Below are 20,036 nucleotides of genomic sequence, written 5' to 3'. Positions count from 1 at the left end.
ATAATAGTGGATTGCTACCGACAAAACTTTTAATGAGGCTCGAGACTTTCAGTGAAACCTGCCAAAAATACTACCAAAGGAAATAAGAGACATGCTCTAAACTAGCTTGTATCCAGCTTAATTTAAGTGACTGCTTTGCCATGCAATTGGGAACATGGCACATACATACATTGCAAAGTACATAAAAACAAGATGTTTTGAAACACACATCACACCCCTGCCGACTGACTTTATTCTGAAAACTAAAAGTAACACTAACCCAGCTGTGCTTATGGTGCTTCAGGTACTTAACAAATGACCATTTATGTTAAGCACTCTGGATTACCTAAGAAAGATTTTCGTTGTCATTAGATAATGATGGAAAAACATTTCCTATGAATTCATAAGGTGATAATCCAATGGAAGAGTGTCTTTAGCTGACAAAAGATGTTTTCAGTGTTGTATTTCTCCCCATTTAATCTCTAAAGTAGCACAAAAATAAATTTCTCCACTTGGATACCTTCCTGCCATCTCTTGGTAACTCAAAAGCCCCTCCAACTCAGTATGTCCAAAAATGATCTCACTATCACTTTCCACATCCCACCTTCAGCCTGTCCCCTTCCTGTGTTCCCTGTCATAGCAAACAGTATTATCACCTACAACCCATTCAGTTTTGCAAGCCAGAAATTTAGGGGTTATTCCTGACAATCTCCTTCTTTCCCTCCTAAATCCAACCTGTCATCAAACACTGTTGATTTTGCTTGCTAAATTTCTCCCTCTATTCATCCCTCTTCGACTCCCCTACCAGTCTAATATAACCTACTGTCACCTCTCTCCCGGACTATGGTAATAGCTTTCTAACTGGTCTAATTTCATATATTCCATCCTCTCTCCACACTGCTTACCCTATCCGCAACTTTTTCTCCCACCATTTCATGAGCTGGATCATATCCTGCCACTCCAACTCAGCTTAAAACTCTTGATGACTTTTGATGGCCTTAGGAAGAAGAGGAAAAAATACCTTAATGTGGTTTACAAAGCCCCATTCCTGCCTCCTTCATGTTACTTCACTCTTCTTGCCTCTGCTCCAGCCACACAAGCCGTTGTGGACTCATTGCGCTCCCTCCTGGCAGAAGGTAGCTGATATGGTTTGGCTGTGTCCTCACCCAAATCTCATCTTGGATTGTAACTCCCATAATTCCCATGTGTTGTCAGAGGGACCCAGTGGGGGATAACTGAATCCTGGGGGCGCTTCCCCCATAGCGTTCTCATGGTAGTGATAAGTCTCATGAGATCTGATGGTTTTATAAGGGGTTTCCTTTTGCACTTGGCTCTCACTTTTTCTCTTGCTGCCACCATGTAATAAGTGCCTTTTGTCTTTCGCCATGATTGTGAGGCCTCCCCAGCCATGTGTAACTGAGTTCACTAAATCTTTTTCTTTATAAATTACCTGGTCCTGGGTGTGTCTTTATCAGCAGCGTGAAAACAGACTAATACAGTAGCTCTGGCTTTTCCTGATATCTGAAATGCTCTTGCCAATCCTCTTCACCTAGTCGCCTCTTCAGATTTTCATTTCATTTCCTTGAGAAAGCTTTCCTTGACTCCCTTGACCACATCAATTTCCTGTTATAAACTTTCCTAATACCTTGCAACTCTTCTACATTGCACTCGATAAAGTTGTGCTTTTATTTTGTTTAGCACTTTAATATTTTTCTTTTCTATTATTCTGTGAGTTCCTATAGAGAGAGAACCACATCTATTTTTGGTCACCTACTAGCCCTAGCCCAAGCACAGGGTATATGATCTCACAGTATTCAATAGTAAATATTGGTGGAATGAATGAATAAATGATGTCGGATAAGTTTCCCACATTGCTTTCAGTAAACAGACTATATTGTTTTGCTTTAAAAAAAATGTCAGCAAGCAGTCTGTTATGTAAAATGCCCAGTTTGGTTCGTGATTATAAATATGAAAACGGTTAACTCAATTAAATTGCTGTAAGGATATGAGACTTTGCAGAAAATGAGTTTGTTTTTTACCTTTAGTTTTAAGGAGTTCAGTTTTTCCTCCCTAAGGTGTTCTCTCAACATCTCCCGATGGAGCCTCTCCTGCTCCCTTGCAAACTCGCCAAGAGTGTACTGGCGCACGCTGTTATGGCGGCTGGACATCCCCAGGGTGCTGCCCCCTTGACTGGGTACACTTGTGAAGCCTTGCCTCCTGGTGAAGTAGTACACGGTGACACAACTAAAATGTACATTCTTTGTCCTCAGCCGCTTCTCCCTTTTGAGAATGGAGGAAGCTGAAAGAGAAAGAAACAATCCCGTGAACACTTGGGGCAGCAGTTTTCAGAAAAGGCCAAGAAAATGCCATTTGGTGATCTTGAATCTATCTATGGTTGACCCTTGGCTATGGCACTCTAAAACTGTTACATCCCAGAGTAGGCATAGAGTTCTTATTTTCTTTCTTAAATTTTCTTCTAGCTGCGGCAGAGTAGACTTTTAAGTATAATGGTGGTCTGTACTTTTAAGTAAACGATATTCTAAGCAAACTTTCAGGAAAGTTGTCAATAGTCTGTGAATCTGTGGCAGCATTTATAGTAGTCCCCACTTATCTTTAGAGGATATGTTCTCAGACCTCCTGTGGATGCTTGAAATCACAGACAGTATTGAGCCCTATATATACTATGTTTTTTCCTATATATACATACCTAAGATAAGGCACAGTAAGAAATTAATTATAATAGCTAATAGTAAAATAAAGCAATTATAATGATATAAGAGCATCACTACTCTTGTGCTTTGGGGTATTATTAGGTAAAAGAAGGGCTCCTTGAACATAAGCACTGGGATACCCACGGCAGTTGATCTGATAACCGAGATGGCTACTATGTAACTAATGGGCCAGTAGCATAGACAACACTGATGTGCTGGACAAAGAGAAGATTCAAAGCCTTGGGGAACGGGAATGGGACAGTGTGAGATTTCATCACACTATTCCCAACAGCCTGCAATTTAAAACTAAAAATGCTTTATTTCAGGATATTTTCATTTAATATTTTTGGATTGCGCTTAACCACAGATAACTGAAACTGAGGAAATCAACACTGCAGATAACCAGGGACAACTGTAATTTCTCATTTCCTCTAACCCTTGGAATTTTGGTTTTATGACTTTCACAGAAGTTGTATTATACTATAATCAAAAAAGACACATAGTACAAACCCTCATACCTCAGATCTTATTTCTATGTGGAGGGTGTTTGACATTAAAACAAATGTCTACAAATTTTAGAAAATTTCAAAAAGCAATAAAAACACACACAAAAAGGCTCACTGGCACTATTTAGATACTTTATCAATCTAAATCTAATAAAACTTTCATTGGAAAAGATCAGTGTTCTCATTAAATAGCATTAAGAACAATGGGATTCTAATGTAAGTTTACATTGGGACAAATGAAATTGCCTGAGATATATCAGAACTACTTATTCTTCCTCTTATTTATTTATTTATTTATTTATTTATTTTTTGAGACGGAGTCTTGCTCTGTCGCCCAGGCTGGAGTGCAGTAGCACAATCTCAGCTCACTGCAAGCTTCGTCTCCCAGGGTCATGCCATTCTCCCGTCTCAGCCTCCTGAGTAGCTAGGACTACAGGCGCCCACCACCACGCCTGGCTAATTTTTTTTTGTATTTTTAGTAGAGACGGGGTTTCACCGTGTTATCCAGCATGGTCTCGATCTCCTGACCTCGTGATCCGCCCACCTTGGCCTCCCAAAGTGCTGGGATTACAGGCGTGAGCCACCGCGCCCGGCCCTTCTTATTTATTTTTTAATTGATGAATAAATATTATATATATTAATGATGCTCAGCGTGATGCTTTGATATATGTATGCATTGTGAAACTGCTCAAACTAATTAACATATCAATTATCTCACATACTGATTTTTTCGTAGTAATGATGGGAGCCTTTATTACTAGTTACAGGAACATCAAAATGCACAGAGAATCCAGGAGAGGTAGACACTGACTGCAGTTGAGAAAAAGAGGGCCACACTTTGTAAATATGACCTTTTGAAATTAGAACGCATGGTAGAATCATCTGGTTCAGCCCCTTCATTTTACATTGAAGTAACCCAGGTCTGTAGAATTTGAGTTACTTTTTTTGATGTAGACTGTTAGTAAGACAGGTAAGCCTAAACTGAAAGCTCCTAATTTGCTGCCAAATTATATGATCCACCCCCACTGGGGAAGGAAAGGCATGCTTAGTTGAGAAGAAAGAATCATGCTATTATTTTGCTAGCTGAGGAATTCTCCTCAGTTCATTGTTTTTTTCCTGTTTGCTCTTCTATTAGGGGTTGAATTTTGTCCCTCTCCATCAAATACGCTAAAGTTCTAATCCCGAGTACCTCAGAATGTAGTCTCTTTTGGAAGTGGGGACTTTACAGAAGTAAACAAATTAAAATAAGTTCACTAGGGTGGGCCCTAATCCAAGATGACTGGTGTGTTTATAAAAGTTAAAACTTGGACACAGACACACGTAGAGGGAAGACGATGTGAAGAGACACAGGAAGAACACCGTGTGAAGACTGATGCAGAGATGGGGATTCTCCACCACAAGTCAAGAATGTCAGGGGCTCCAGAAACTGAAATACTCAAGGGAAGATCCTTTCCCAAAGCTTTCAGAGGGAGCCTGGCCCTGCCAAAACCTTGGTCATCTAGCCTCCAGAACTGTGAGCAATTTCTGCTGTTGTAAGCCATCTTGTTTGCCGTCATTTTTATGGCAGCCCAAGGAAACTGACACAAGTGCTCAAGCAGAAAAATGAACAGAAGAAAATGAACTGAGAAGAAATCCTCAGATGGCAAAATGCTATAATTTAACATTTGTGGAGTGCTTCCCATGTGCTGTACTATGCAGGCAACTTTATATGAATTATCTCATTTTATCCTTAGAACTCCCTGGTTGATATTACTCATGTCCCCATTGTTAGGAAACCAAATTACCAAAGGTTAAAAAACATGGCCAGGGTCATACAACTAATGAAAAAACTGGCATCTGTTATTCAGAGCCCAGTCTTTTCACTACCATATTTCAGCATACAGCTGAGGCCACACTAAGGGAGGTGAGCAAGGCTGAGATTTGGCATCATACTACCTCTGGAAGACATCAACTGCTGCTGGCTTCAAGATGATTTTGATTTGGAAGGCTGTGTAAGCAATGAAAAAAAAAATTGAGTCTAATCGGATTTATGTAAGAATCTTCTTCCAAGGAAGTTCAAGCTCCTTTGTCTCATTTTTCCCCCATGAAACATTCAAGCCAAATATATAGAGGCTGCTATGATTAATACTATTTTATGGATTTGTTTAATCAGTAAGTATAAATTGAGAGCCTACGATGTGCTAGCCACTTTCTAGATGATTGGGATACATCAGTTAAAAACAGATGATGCCGGGTGCGGCTCATGCCTGTAATCCCAGCACTTTGAGGGGCCAAGACAGGTGGATCACCTGAGGGCAGGAAATCGAGACCATCCTGGCCAACATGGTGAAATCCCATCTCTACTAAAAATACAAAAAGTAACCAGGCAGGGTGGTGCACACCTATAATCCCAGCTACTCAGGAGGCTGATGCAGGAGAATTGCTGGAACATGGGAGGTGGAGGTTGCAGTGAGCCGAAATCACACCACTGCACTCCAGCCTGGGCAACAGAGAGAGACTGCATCTCAAAAAATAAAAAGAATAAATAAATAAATAAATACACAGATGATGATCCCTGCCTTTGTAAAGCTTCCATTCCAGTGGTGAGAAACTCAGACATAATGAAGAGACTCAGAATATTAGAGAGTAAGAGAATTACGACCTTAGCACAGAAATTCGCAGCTTTCCTCTTCTCCACTGTTTTGCTTCTCCAGAAGATATTGCCAGAAAGGGAATGCTTTCCAACTTGTGCATACTTTTCCATTTATTTATGTATATATTCACTGTAACACACCTGTACTCCAGGCAGTACACTTTCAATTTGATTTAAAAGTTCTGATCTGTTTCACAACCATATGTTTAAATCATCTTAAAACAAGGAAGAATTTGTCAAAATGTAAAAGATCACCAGAGAAGGCAAATTTAACAATCTGCCCAGCAATCTGCTATCAAATCCGACAACGTCATACATCACCCCTTACAGCAGGCTAGAGCTTCTGGTTTTGTGATGATAACTTTATATCTTTTTTGCTCTTGATATCATAAAAATGATGCCCTAAAGGCATTATTGTTCAAGGCCATAAATTTATAGATAAGGAAAAAGGTTTGAATGTACTCATTTAAAACAATTATTATACACACCTCTGGTAATTTTGTGTGTGTGTGTGTGTGTGTGTGACAGAGGTTCGCTCTTGTTGCCCAGCCTGGAGTACAGTGGCATGATCTCGGCTCACTGCAACCTCTGCCTCCTGGGTTCAAATGATTCTCCTTCCTCGGCCTCCTGAGTAGCTGGGATTACAGGTGTCTGCCACCACGCCCAGCTAATTTTTGTATTTTTAGTAAAGACAGGGTTTCACCATGTTGGCCAGGTTGTTCTCGAACTCCTAACCTCAGGTGATCCACCCACTTCGGCCTCCCAAAGTTCTGGGATTATAAGTGTTAGCCACCATGCCTAGTCACATCTGGTAATTTTATTACTTACTTTTTAGACAATTGGTGGCACTCCCAACAAATTTCCTTTCCAAATGTATTTAGATCTCCATCTGCAGTTTTAGATTATAAGAATTCTTCACTCTGGGAGGCCAAGGTGGGCGAATCATGAGGTTAGGAGATTGAGACCATCCTGGCCAACACGGTGAAACCCCGTCTCTACTAAAAATACAAAAAATTAGCCGGGCATGGTGGCAGGTGCCTGTAGTCCCAGCTACTTGGGAGGCTGAGGCAGGAGAATGGTGTGAACCCGGGAGGTGGAGCTTACAGTGAGCGGAGATCGCGCCACTGCACTCCAGCCTGGGCCACAGAGCAAGACTCCGTCTCAAAAAAAAAAAAAAGAATTATTCATCCTTCTGGATGAATCTTTTGCACCATGCTTTCCCAGAAAAGCCAAATTACCTTTTCCCAAAAAACCAGAGCTCGGAGGTGATTTTCTAAGGCCTTGAAGACAACAGTGTCAGGGAGCAGAAGGCCTTCATCTGAGCCCCTGGCAGTGCTGACACTGTCAAGAGGAATTAGGAATAGTGCTTCCTCCTATCTATTAGGGTTTATCATTCAAACATGTGCTTATGTTTACTTTAGCATTTGCATATTCTACATAACATTGTGATAACAATTATTCAGAAGCCTATGGAATCTATTTAAAAGGAAGTCTTCGAAATACTACAAGATCAGCCTTATAGGGCATATTTGAAGTGTGGCTTTCCTGAAGTTAAGAGCCACCCAAGTCTCTCTTCAGATGATTGAATCAGAGGACTAACATGAGCCTTTATGGGCTCTCTCCTGCCTCCAGGCCTCAATGTGACTAACATCACAAAATGAAGTCATAAAAACGAGTCTCTGCCCTTTGAGCCTGCGAGAAGCAGACTAAATTCACTCAGCACATCTCCCGTAGGGAATCTGAAACCTCCCTGATATACCTACCTAGTAATTTCTGCCCTTTCCAAGAAGACTAAGCTCTACTGTGTGTCTCTACAGAGTTCAGTATTGGCTTTACTATAGCAAGGTCAAGAGCAAGAAAAGAAGGGAGGAGAATGTGGCTTTCATGAGAACTTTGAAAATTACTCTGTTTTTGGCGGGCGCAGTGGCTCATGCCTGTAATCCCAGCATTTTGGGAGGCTGAGGCAGGTGGATCCTTCGAGCTCAGGAGTTCGAGATCAGCCTGAGCAACATGGTGAAACCCCATCTCTGCCAAAAATACAAAAACTTAGCCGGGTGTGGTGGTGCGTGCCTGTAGTCCCAGCTACTCGGGACGCTGAGGCACGATAATCACTTGAGCCCAGGAGGCAGAGGTTGTGGGGAGCTGAGATTACAATACTGCACTCCAGTCTGGGTGACAGAGACTCCAGTTTAAATAAATAAATGAATAAAAATAATTAGTCTGTTTTCATATGTGACACCATTTTTTTTTTTTTTGAGATGTAGTCTTGCTCTGTCACCAGGCTAGAGTGTAGTGGCGTGACCTCAACTCACTGCACTTCTGCCTCCTGGGTTCAAGCGATTCCCCTGGCTCAGTCTCCCGTGTAGCTGGGACTACAGGTGCTCACCACCACACTTTGCTAATTTTTTGTATTTTAGTAGAGAGGGGGTTTCCCCATGGTGGCCAGGATGATCTCAATCTCCTGATCTCATGATCTGCCCGCCTCAGCCTCCCAAAGTGCTGGGATTACAGGTGTGAGCCACCGTGCCCAGCTTTGACATTATTTTTGAAGTGTCTTTCAGCTCCTTTTCTTTTATCCTAACCATAGTACCAGCCTGAAGCAACAGTATCTAAATGCAACACTACTGTATATACTGCCCAGGTCTTGGGAACACCATTATGTTCAGCACATCTGGCCATATTCGTGTTACTATAAAATGTTTACATATAGTAGAGATAATATTGATCTTTATAAATTAAAGGAATAAACACACAGTTACTGATACTCACTATCTTCAGAAGCTACCTTTTTTTTTTTTTTTTGAGAGTAGGTCTCACTCTGTCACCCAGGCTGGAGTGCAGTGGTGCGATCTCAGCTCACTGCAAGCTCCACCTCCTGGGTTCATGCCATTCTCCTGCCTCAGCCTCCCGAGTAGCTGGGACTACAGGCGCCCGCCACCATGCCCGGCTAATTTTTTGTATTTTGAGTAGAGACAGGGTTTCACCGTGTTAGCCAGCATGGTCTTGATCTCCTGACCTCGTGATCCACCTGCCTCAGCCTCCCAAAGTGCTGGGATTACAGGCATGAGCCACCGTGGCCTGCTAAGCTACCTATCCTTGAAAGAATGCTTTCAGGCCAGGCGCAGTAGCTCACACCTGTAATCGCAGCACTTTGAGAGGCTGAGGCAGGCGGATCACCTGAGGTTGGGAGTTCAACACCAGCCTGGCCAGCATGGGGAAACCCTGTGTCTACTAAAAATATAAAAATTAGCCAGGCGTGGTGGTGGGTGCCTGTCATCCCAGCTACTCGGGAGGCTGAGCAGGAGAATCGCTTGAACCTGGGAGGCGGAGCTTGCAGTGAGCTGAGATCATGCCACTGCCCTCCAGCCTGGGCGACAGAGCAAAACTCTGTCTCAAAAAACAAACAAACAAAAACAAACAAACAAATAAAAAAACGAATAAACAAAACAAAGAAACAAACAAAAAAAGCTTTCAAAATGAATGGAGAAAAGAATTGGAACACTGACAATCCACAATGCCAGGGTAAGAATATAGACACATAAAATAATCAGTATATAAATTATATAAACAAAGAACTCGTGAAAAGAGCCAATTAAAAATAGAAACCAAAAACTAAGAATTATTCAGTATGTTTGCAGTATCATCCAGGGAAGCAAGTACTCCGATGAAATAAATATTCTGAATATTCTGATCCCCTACAGGGGATGAGTATATCAAGTATCACAGCTCATTCACACTAGGCTCTAGGAAAATTCAACCGATTTTGCTCTTTCCACACTCACAAACCAATCTGTTTATATGGTATGGAATAAATCTTAAAGTTTACCAGATTATCTGCCTGACTTGTCAACTTTATTTCTTATTGAAAATAATCAAATTTGCTTTCTGATTTGTGTTTTAGCTATTTGTGAACATTATTAGTGTATCATTCCACTTGAGTTTGGCCATTTCTGCATGCACACAGACAATCACATATCTGGGCCTGTAAAATTGAAGATCAGGTTCTGGACCACCAATTCCACCACAGGGCAACCACTCTGGAGCGAATGCTTGAGCAATGAGCTGGTCATCCTCTTTAAGTACACTTGTTGTTTTTTGTGTCAACACCTATCAGCAAAGTCCTGCTAGAAAGGCAGAAAGCAGTAAACAGAGTTATGTATTTTGGCACAAAGTTTGGCACATGGAGGTTGAAAAGTTATGGTCTAGTTTCATGTTAAATGAGAGGAGAATTGTGGAAGATATTAATTCTACCATTTGGGTCTAAAGTCAATAATAAACTTATCTCTCTTAAACTGATCAAAAGGAAAATGCCAGATAATTTGCAAGTCTATGGTTTTGAATTTATTTATTTAGATGAAACTTAGTAGAAGCGAAGTGAGATTGCTGAAATCAACTTGTTTTTCTTGGTAAGCACTGGGCAATGAAAATTTGTGTTTTTAAATCATACAGACCAAACTGATCAGGGGCTCTGAAGATGTGTGATGTGTGTGTTGCTTCTTACCTTTTGAAGAACAAATCGAGATTAAATCTGTTATCAAACCAGGAAGTTTAGCTTATAAACAGAAGATCCAGTTTCATCAGAAATTATTTCGTATAGAAATTAGCATAACAGATTGAATATTAAATCAATTTCCAATGATTGAAGTTATTAAGATTAACTTAACATTTACAAATGACTTCTGTAAATTTCCTGTGATCATATGCTCAAATCTTCTCCAACTTGACATGATTGCCAAGGTTGGCTTCTCTTGATAATTGTGTCACCTACATGATCTCAAGTCTTAACCACAAGGAGTAAAAATGGGTCTAGCAACTAAGAACTATAGCAATAATTCCTTTGAAAATGAAATCTAGTTTGGTATTAAAAGTAATCTTTCCTTGTTCTAATTGTCCCTTTTTATTCCAGTCACATTCTTGTTTCCTGAATATACTTGCCCCAGTCAGCTTTTTAAATTTAATTTGCTCAAATAAGGGATTTAGTAATACATTGTTTAAGTGGATAAAACTCCAAAAGACTTATACTAAAGAAGTATCATGGGTGAATGAGAGGCAAAATGAAAACAAAGACTAATTGGGACTATTTTCTTTCTAACCATGAACAAAATCCAAATTACCTTAAGTATGTCATATAAGCTGATCTGTTATTTTACATTCAGTTATAAAGAGTTTAAAACACATACTAACAATCACAAACAAAAGAAAAAAATCCCACCTTAAACAACGGGCATGATATAGGGAAATGTTTTTAATTATCCAATGTTTTGGAATTAAGTTGTTTTTCTTCCCAGAAGAATAATCCGAACTGAAACAGAGGCAGTAAATGTAAAAAAGTATCTTAATGTACCAAATGGACAACAAGTCAGGGGTCTTATTTTTTTCCTTTTTTACTATTGCTTATTACTATGAAAGTAGAATTCAAAAATAAAAATAAAAAAAAAGTAGCCTCCACTTAGGTGATGCTCATCGTTTTTAGTCCAAGTCTATTTCTTGCTGATATATTCGGTTCCCTGTATTAAGACTAATAGCTCTAAATGCTATTAAAATTGTAGTGCATGTCTCTCCTCAGCCCTTAAATGCCACTCTTCCCTGTTTCTAACCAACCAACCAAATTATGTATTAGTAAAGCAGCAAGTAGACTAGACCATATAAAATATGATAGACACATATAAGAACCAGTTGTCATTCTGATATCAATCCTTTGGTAGAGGAGAACTAGGTTTATAATTCATAGATAGGATTAGGTACTTTATCCATTTAGCTGTAAATATTTCCCATTCCCATATTAAATTGAAAATATTCACAATGGATTACCCTCAAGACTAATAATGTCTTTTGCGCATTGCAGCGTCTGAGTGAAATAATTCAAGACAAGACTCTTTTGTTTAAATTGCTAGTTTACAAAGAAAAAAATCCTCTCATATAAGACTAAGTGACATAATAAGTATTCTATCAAGATATGTGCAAATACTGCATACGCATTTAAACAACAAGAACAAAATAGCAAGAACAGAAATAATATAAAAAGATGACCCTTGAAGCTGATTGACTAAAGCTTTGTTTTGGATCATGAACATGCATGTCACGTCGTCATCCATTCAGTCTGTCGGTTACGTCCACACAAGCAAGCAAGAGATATGCATGAAGGGAACCAGCTCTCCTCCCAGTCTCTGCTGACAGGCACAGTCCAGGCTGTTCAGCTCTCTGCAAGCTGAATTTGACTTCATAGGGTTGGTTTGATCGAGTACTCATCTACTGAAAATTCTCAGGTTGGAAAAAAGTAAGGTTTATTGCCCAAGATTTTGATGTAAATTCTGAAAGCTGCATATGAAAATTTAATACACACTTTGACCTTCCAGCCTTCATGTCATAAATAATTAATATGATTAACTCATAAAAGGTGATCACTTTGCAAAACTAGCAATTGTTCATCCACACATTTTATTTTTTAAGCATGCCCTTTCCTCTTCCCCCCTAATTCTTGTGAGTGATCTACAAAACAACAACAACAACAACAACAACAAAATGGCACTTTGCTAGGACAAAAGCAAGACATACTATATTTTAAAGTTATAAACTCGAAATTAAAAAAACAAAAATTTAAGAGGGGGTATAGCTCAAAGGTAGAGCATTGGACTGCAGATCAAGAAAGCAAAAAGGGCCGAGGTAGCTCAAGCATAATCCCAGCACTTTGGGAGGCCGAGACAAGTGGATCACGAGATCCAGGAGATCAGGGTGAGACCATCCAAGCTAACAGTGAAACCCACGTCTCTACCTAAAAATGCTACAAAAAAAAAAATAGCAGAGTGAGGTGAAACCTATAGTCCCAGCCTATAGGGAGACTGGGAGCGGAAGAATGGCGTAAACCTGGGGCCGGAGCTTGCAGTGAGGCTGAGATCAAATGCACAAAAAAACTCCAACCTGAAGAAGGCGACAGTCTGAGACTCCCTCTAAAAAGAAAGCAAAAAAAAAATTTTTTAAGTATTTTATCTTTTATAAATAATTTTATCTAATTGACTTAGCACCGATCCTCCTGCTTACACAAAACTAATAACCCACTGAAAGCCTGCAATATGCCAACTGGAAGGATGCCTAGCCATCAACATAAAATGCAATTAATTTTGGGGATGATGAATTGTTAAACTAAAAGATTAGATTAAATTATATGTAAAATTGTACCACTGAGTGATCTACTAATTTTATTTTAATTTAGATATATGATTTTCCTTTTGCATCAATAAATCAAATTTATAGCACTAGGCTTCATGAATTTTGGTGTTCCAATTCTACATTTGACAGTAAGTCTTCATTTTGGTTCGATTTTGTTCTTACACAACAAATCACTTTAAAAATTTATATATTAAAATCCAAAAGAAAAATACTGAAAACACAATATAATATTAATGTTTTGCTGAATATAGGCACTGAATTTTGCTCAGCTCTAACCAAAGCAGACCAAAAATTAGGTATTTTCCCCCATTCTATATAATACACAGATGCTCCTTTTTAACTTTCAATGGAATTACTTTCCAAGAAACCCATCATAAGTTGTAAATAGTGTAAGTCAAAATATATTTAATACACCTAACCTACAGAACATCATAACTTAGCCTAGCCTAGCTTACACATGCTCAGAATACCTTACCTCAGCCTACAGGGGGCCAAGTCATCTAATGAAAAGCCTATTTATAACAAAGCATTGAATATCTTATGTAATTTACTGAATACTGTACTGAAAGTGAAAAACAGAATGGTTGTATGGGTACTCAAAATACGGTTTCTACTGAATGCCTACTGCTTTCTCACCGCTGTAAAATCAAAAAACATAAGTCCAACCAGCATTAAGGAGTCAGGGACTATCTGTACTCAGCTAGCACTTGACGTTATTACTGTTGAGAACCATTTTACAGAATTTTGATCAATGTTATCAGCTCCTTTCTCTTTCCACATTATCTACATTTTTCTAGATAACATAATATTTTCCATGGAATTTTTAAAGATTTCCACACAGCCAATGTTAACATTTACATATGGAACATACATTATTGAGGCATCTGCCTTTTCATTTTTAAAGAGCGTTTTTTTTTTTTTTTATTGTAAGCATGTCATATTGCTAATGAATTAGAGAAAATATTTTCCTGTCCCGATGTCTGGAAAATAATAAATTGTCAGATAATGTAATCGATTTAAAATCTGAATTTTAATACTTGCTAAAATCCATTATGCAAGTTACATTAATGAGCATTGCATTTCTTAGTTTCTCCATTAATATTTTCAGAATTATGTTTGTCTACCTCACATGAATACTATGAGAAATAATTACATTTGTAAAAAATCTTATGAACCACAGATGGAAAGCATTACATATGCAGAGTACTATCTTGGTGATGCTGTTAAACCAAATAAAAAGTGTGTTCCTTTATTATCGGGGAGAAAACAAGTACTACCTACTTCCCAGCTTGTTTCCTTAATCTCTCATATGTGCAATTAAACACTAAAACTTCATGCTTAAGAAACAAATTTCACTGCCACTAAAGTAACAGTTATTTCCAAAATATATAAACCTATACTCCAGTGTTATTAAAATCGCAACATGAATAACATCTTCAGATTATATCATTTTTTATTGAGAAAAAAAGTAGTCGTTACTAAACATAAATAATCACAGTTCTGGCTGCAGTTCAAGGTGTAAGCACTTCCCTCTGCTGTCTCAGCAATTCTCCTGATGTCAAAGACACATTAAAATAAATGGGAACCATATGGCTCCTCAGCAGAATACCCGCGCTCTTACAACCAAGAGGGCAATGCAATTCATTACCACCACCGGAGAAATATTTTGGGGACATGGAATATCTCAGTGCAAAATAAAGCCGCATGAGGCATTCTGACACAATGACAGAAGGAAACATTTGCTATTCTTCAGCTCTACTAACCTGTTTTGCTGTGTTTTACATTTTCTCAATACCACCATGAGCCTCTCCTGTTACAAGGATTAAACAGCATTTTCCACCTGCTCAGTGACTTCCCAAGCAGTATTTCATCTGGTCCAACAATGAGACCCTGTCAAGCCTAATACATCATGATAATCCAGGTCAGAACATCACTTAAAAACAACAACAAAGAAACAAAACAAAAACAAATCCTCAACAGCAACAAGAGCAACAAAAAATTCTAAAATGTCTTGGAAATTATTCTGGAGAGCAAGACTGGGCCCAAAATCACACACTTGAACTTTTAACTTTGCTGAGAAGGATGAAATCTTGATGCATGCTTAAAAAAAAAAAAAGAAATGCCATTAAATCTAAAAAAGCCTTTACTATACTTATCCCGAATAAAAATCTAAGTCATTAAAAAACAAAGGAGGAATTTAATCTACTCTGTTTTACTGAATCCATATGTCTGAACTTCTACATTTAAAATAAAGATCCAGGCTGGGTGCAATGGCTCACACCTGTTATCCCAGCACTCTGGGAGGCCAATGCAGGTGGATCGCTTGAGTTCACGAGTTTGAGACCAGCCTGGGCAATATGGTGAAACCCTGTCTCTACAAAAAAAAAAAAAAAAAAAAAAAAAAAACCCAAAAAAAAACAACCCACAAAAATTAGCTGGTCACAGCTACTCTGAAGGCTGAGGCAGAAAAATCACTTGAGCCTAGGAAGCAGAGGTTGCAGTGAGCAGAGATCTTGCCATTGCACTCCAGCCTAGGTGAAAGGTGTAAAACCCTGTCTCAAAAATAAATAAACAAATAAAATGGAGACACAGGGCTGCAGAATGAGAATTAAAGCAGAGGTCATAAGGGCAGCTAGGAGAGGGACAGTTGGGTTTACTTGGGTATCCTCTGTTAGCTGGCTGTCGGTGAGTGATTTGGGAGGGTTGCAAACATCAAAAACAAAGGGAAAATTTTACTATAACTATGATTTTTCTGTAAATAGATCACATTTTAAAATTGGGCATGCACTTCAAGTTTTCTTAATCTTCTCAGTATCTGCTATGGTCTGAATGTTTGTTTGTGTTCTTCCAAAATTTATATGTTGAAATTCTAACCTCCAAGGTGATGGTATCAGGTAGTGGAGCATTTGGGAGGTTGTTAGGTTTTGGGGGTGGCACTCTCATGAATGGGATTAGTGCCCTTTTTATTTGTTTATTTTTGATTTTTTTGAGACAGAGTCTCACTCTGTCACCCAGGCTGGAGTGCAGTGGCACAATCTCAGCTCACTGCAGCCTCTACTTCCCAGGTTCAAGCAATTCTCATGCCTCAGCCTTCCAAGAAGCTGGGATTACAGGTGCATGCCACCACACCCAGCTAATTATTTTATTTTTAGTAGAGATGGGGTTTCACCATGTTGACCAGGCTGTTCTTGAACTCCTGGTCTCAAGTGATTCACCTGCCTCGGCCTCTCAAAGTGCTGTAATTACAAGCGTGAGCCACTGTGCCTGGCCTTAGTGCCCTTTTTATAAAGAAACCCCAGAGAGACCGTGACACCTTCAACCATATGAGGACACAGCAAGGAGGTGCCATCTATGAGGAGGTGGACCCTTACCAGACACCAGATCTACTGGTGCCCTTGAACTTGACTTCCTAGCCCCTAGAACTATGAGAAATAAATTTCTGCTGTTTATAAGTTACCCAGTTTATGGTATTTTGTTACAGCAGCGAAAATGGACTAAGTCAATGTCTAAGAATTTTCAAAACTATGGATAAAATAATTACGTGAGCACAATGTCTGGCATAGAATTATCACTCAATATGTACTAGAAAAATAAAATTGAGACTCAGTTTAAATGTCACCACCAGGAAGCCTTCCACAGAGTCCCTAGGATGAAGTAACTGTTCTTTCTACACATTTCCAAAGCATGCTTGCTTCGATACTGATAATAAAAATGTGAGTATGTGTGTGTCTCTCTCCTCTACTCAGGTCTTGGGTTGCAAGGATTATATCTTACTATGGAACCCTCAGGGTACAGCACACTGCTGGGCACTAAAATTCACTTGATACATGTTTGTTTAAACTAAGTGAATGAATAATTAAACAATGGGCTAAATAAGTAAGCATTTATATTTCCTAAATATATTTTCTTTAATTCTGAATGATAAGATGACATTCAAGAGTTTTCCCCTGAAGCCTCATTCTCAACATGTCTTTCTTCTTCAATAATTTCTAGTCACTTTACCTGTTTTCCTGGGGTATTTTTCAAAGAAAAAAATATGTATTGAAGCAAAGGTACACGACTTTCATGGCTTGAGGGTACACATAACTTTTGCATTAGAAACCATTTGAAATATGCTATATTTTACACATCAGAAGATCTAACATGACAAACTAACCCGGGCTCCATAATCTCTAAAAAATCCAACGATAATGAGTTTGTAAACTCATCTCTAAAAAGCAAGTAGCTGGCGGGGAAGAGTTACCTGAATATTATAAATGATTTTGAAAGAGAAATCCTGCTGATAATGTATCGCTAATTGGTATTGACCTCTAGCAAAAACACATGACTGAAGTTCCTGCCATTAGCAGCCCATTAGTGATGGTTTTACAAAACGATTCTGCCTCTTAGTACTTAAATTGTCATCTGTGCCTTAAAGGAGTGACTGTCCTGTAAAAAAATCATATTGCTTAAGATTTATTAATTTCCTGTGAAATTTTATAATACAGATGCATGTGTTCTAAGACAGATAATTTAATTTCATAAGGGTAATGGTGATGAGACATAAGTAGAAGGCCTAGTTGATGAGATCATGAGAGAAGGAGCAGAAATAAGCAAGGACGATTTCAAATTTTATAAAAATATGGAATCATGATAGAACTGAAACATTATGGTCTAGAATATAGGTTGAATGAGGGCAGGGTTTTGGCATGTCTGGGACTGATTTTACCCTAATTTTTTAAAGTCATTTTATTAATGTTCACAGATGGTGGCAAAAGACATGAGACTCCAGGGCCAAAAATAAAGAACTGTATTACTCACAGCCCAGGAAGCAACAAGAGCATCATGTTTCGGTTGGTACTCCATGATCCTCAAATTCTACAGGGGCAGTGTGGAGGGGCCAAACAGATGTTATGCACATAGTGGGTTTGTACTGCACCAAAGGCTCAAAAGCTTGCTAACCTACTGGTTTTTAGCAAGCAGTAAGCAAGACTGTTCTTTGTCCCAGAGGAATACATTTCCTCATCCCTCAAGCTTGCTTGCTACAAACACAACATTGAGAAATGGTCCAAGTAAGGACAAGTCAGGGCAGTGCATTCTTATTATCCTCAGAAAGATGTAGAAGAGTGCAAAGCACATGGGGGAATGTTTTCCAACAGGGTTTTGATTTATTTTTTCATTCACAGATTCCAAGCATCTGGCATAGAGTAGTCATTCAATACACATGTGTTAAATGCATGAGTGGGGTTTATAGGTTAAAATTTTGTAATTTAGCTCATATTGCATCATCTAGCAGTTTTATGTTGTTAAAGAATACTCTAAAATACCCATGGGAGAATAGAATCACTCTATAATCTTCTCTCTCTCTCTCTCTCTCTTTCTCCCGTCTCTTTTTCCTGCATGTAACTCCAACCATCTTTACCAAAGTTTCTAAATGACAGAATATAGCACAGAGCAAATTTGAAAAATACGATCATAAAGAATATGTAAGTTGGGCACGGTGGCTCACGTTTGTAATCCCAGCACTTTGGGAGACTGAGATGGGCGGATCACCTGAGGTCAGGAGTTCAAGACCAGCCTGGTCAGCATGGCAAAACCCCATCTCTACTAAAAATACAAAATTAGCTGGGCATGGCGGCACATGCCTGTAATCCCAGCTACTTGGGAGGCTGAGGCAGGAGAATCGCTTGAACCCAGGAGGTGGAGGTTGCGGTGAGCTGAGATCACGTCATTACACTCCTGCCTAGGCAGCAAAGAGCAAGGCTAAATCTAAAAAAAAAAAAAAAAGAAAAGAAAAAAATGCATTATCATTTTTAGATTTCCCAGAAATTTTATCAATGCCACTTCTCTTACTAAACACTGCAATTCTTGCAAAACAATAATCTCACAAGTAAATATATCATAGCTATCATATAGTATGTGAAAGCAAAATTCAAATCACCTGAAGAAACGATCTTTCCCTGTGAGGAGTCTACAAACTAAAAGGTTTCCTAAGGAACGCTTAATGAAGTGTTTTTATTCCTGTGAAATATATTTTTCCTCTAGGTCTCCTCAGAGCTCACAGATACTTCCCTTTGCAAGCATCTTGCCAGAGGAGAGAATCAGTATAAAGCTCTTTGGAATCATTTTGGCAGCCCCAAAGAGCGGTGTTAGCTACAGCTCTGCTTTCACTTCTACATGCTGCATAGGGCAATGCATACAGTATACCGTGTGTGTGTGTGTGTGTGTGTGTGTGTGTGTGTGTGTGTATTCTCAGGTACAACTGGATGCATAGAAACATCCCAAAGAGTCTATTTTTGTCTTTTATCTGTGCTACTCTTATGACATATGGGCTATTTGTTACAAGAAATATTCTTTCCAAAGCCAGATGTAACCTCAGCTTGGACTGTAAAAAGGAAGGCATAAAGAGGTTTGTTTCCCCTCTACATTTTAGGAGTTTATATTTCCTTGGATAGGAGCAGAATAATGCTTATACTAAATTTTATAAAAGCAGGATCCAACCTCTTTTATCTTTAAAGAGCACTTCTCAAAAAATTTCCATGTTTCCTTTATCATCTGGAGCAAACTAAAATTCCAAATCTTGGTTCTCAGTATTATCTACTAACCAGTTCCTCTGATCTCTGTCTCACGTACACAGGCTTCAGTAACTCTAAATTTAATTTTTAAGTGATTTACATGAGGAAAATTTTCATCTCTGATCCCTGCCAGAGACCAATTCACTTCCCAAAGGGTCTCTCGGACTTTAGAGTTGGAAAAAAGGAAAAAGTGAGAAGCAGAATTCTTTTAAGGTAGACTTGCCTGCTGTGGTTCCCAGACTCCTGACCTTTGATAAAGGATTCAGTAAGGATAACACAGGACATTTTTTGAGTATGTGAATAATCCTGGGAGAGTTAAAGCACGATTACTCTTCCCAGATGATAATGAATTTAATTACTTTCCTTCAACAGAAGAAGTTACCCTTTTGTCTTTAGTAAGTCTTTGGAATTGAGAAAGACTGGAGGAGGCGACAGATAGCTTTGAGTAAAGAACTCTTCAGGGATGGGAGGTCTAAGCACTGACAAC

General features: G+C 38.9%; 1 protein-coding gene across 3 annotated transcripts in view; it reads right to left on the bottom strand.

Annotated features, from left to right (window-relative positions):
- The window catches only part of CSRNP3 (cysteine and serine rich nuclear protein 3), a 221,467-nt gene that overhangs the window by 27,668 nt on the left and 173,763 nt on the right, over positions 1 to 20,036 (bottom strand). For all 3 annotated transcript variants that reach the window (XM_009182353.3, XM_003907555.5, XM_009182354.4), the window contains one exon: positions 2,019 to 2,278. In XM_009182353.3, coding sequence (XP_009180617.2) covers positions 2,019 to 2,278 — 260 coding nt within the window. The remainder of the gene's footprint in view (positions 1 to 2,018; positions 2,279 to 20,036) is intronic.

This window comes from Papio anubis, chromosome 10 (genome assembly GCF_008728515.1).
Source record: "Papio anubis isolate 15944 chromosome 10, Panubis1.0, whole genome shotgun sequence".
NCBI classification, from domain to species: domain Eukaryota; kingdom Metazoa; phylum Chordata; class Mammalia; order Primates; family Cercopithecidae; genus Papio; species Papio anubis.
This window is presented reverse-complemented; position numbering and strand designations above follow the sequence as displayed.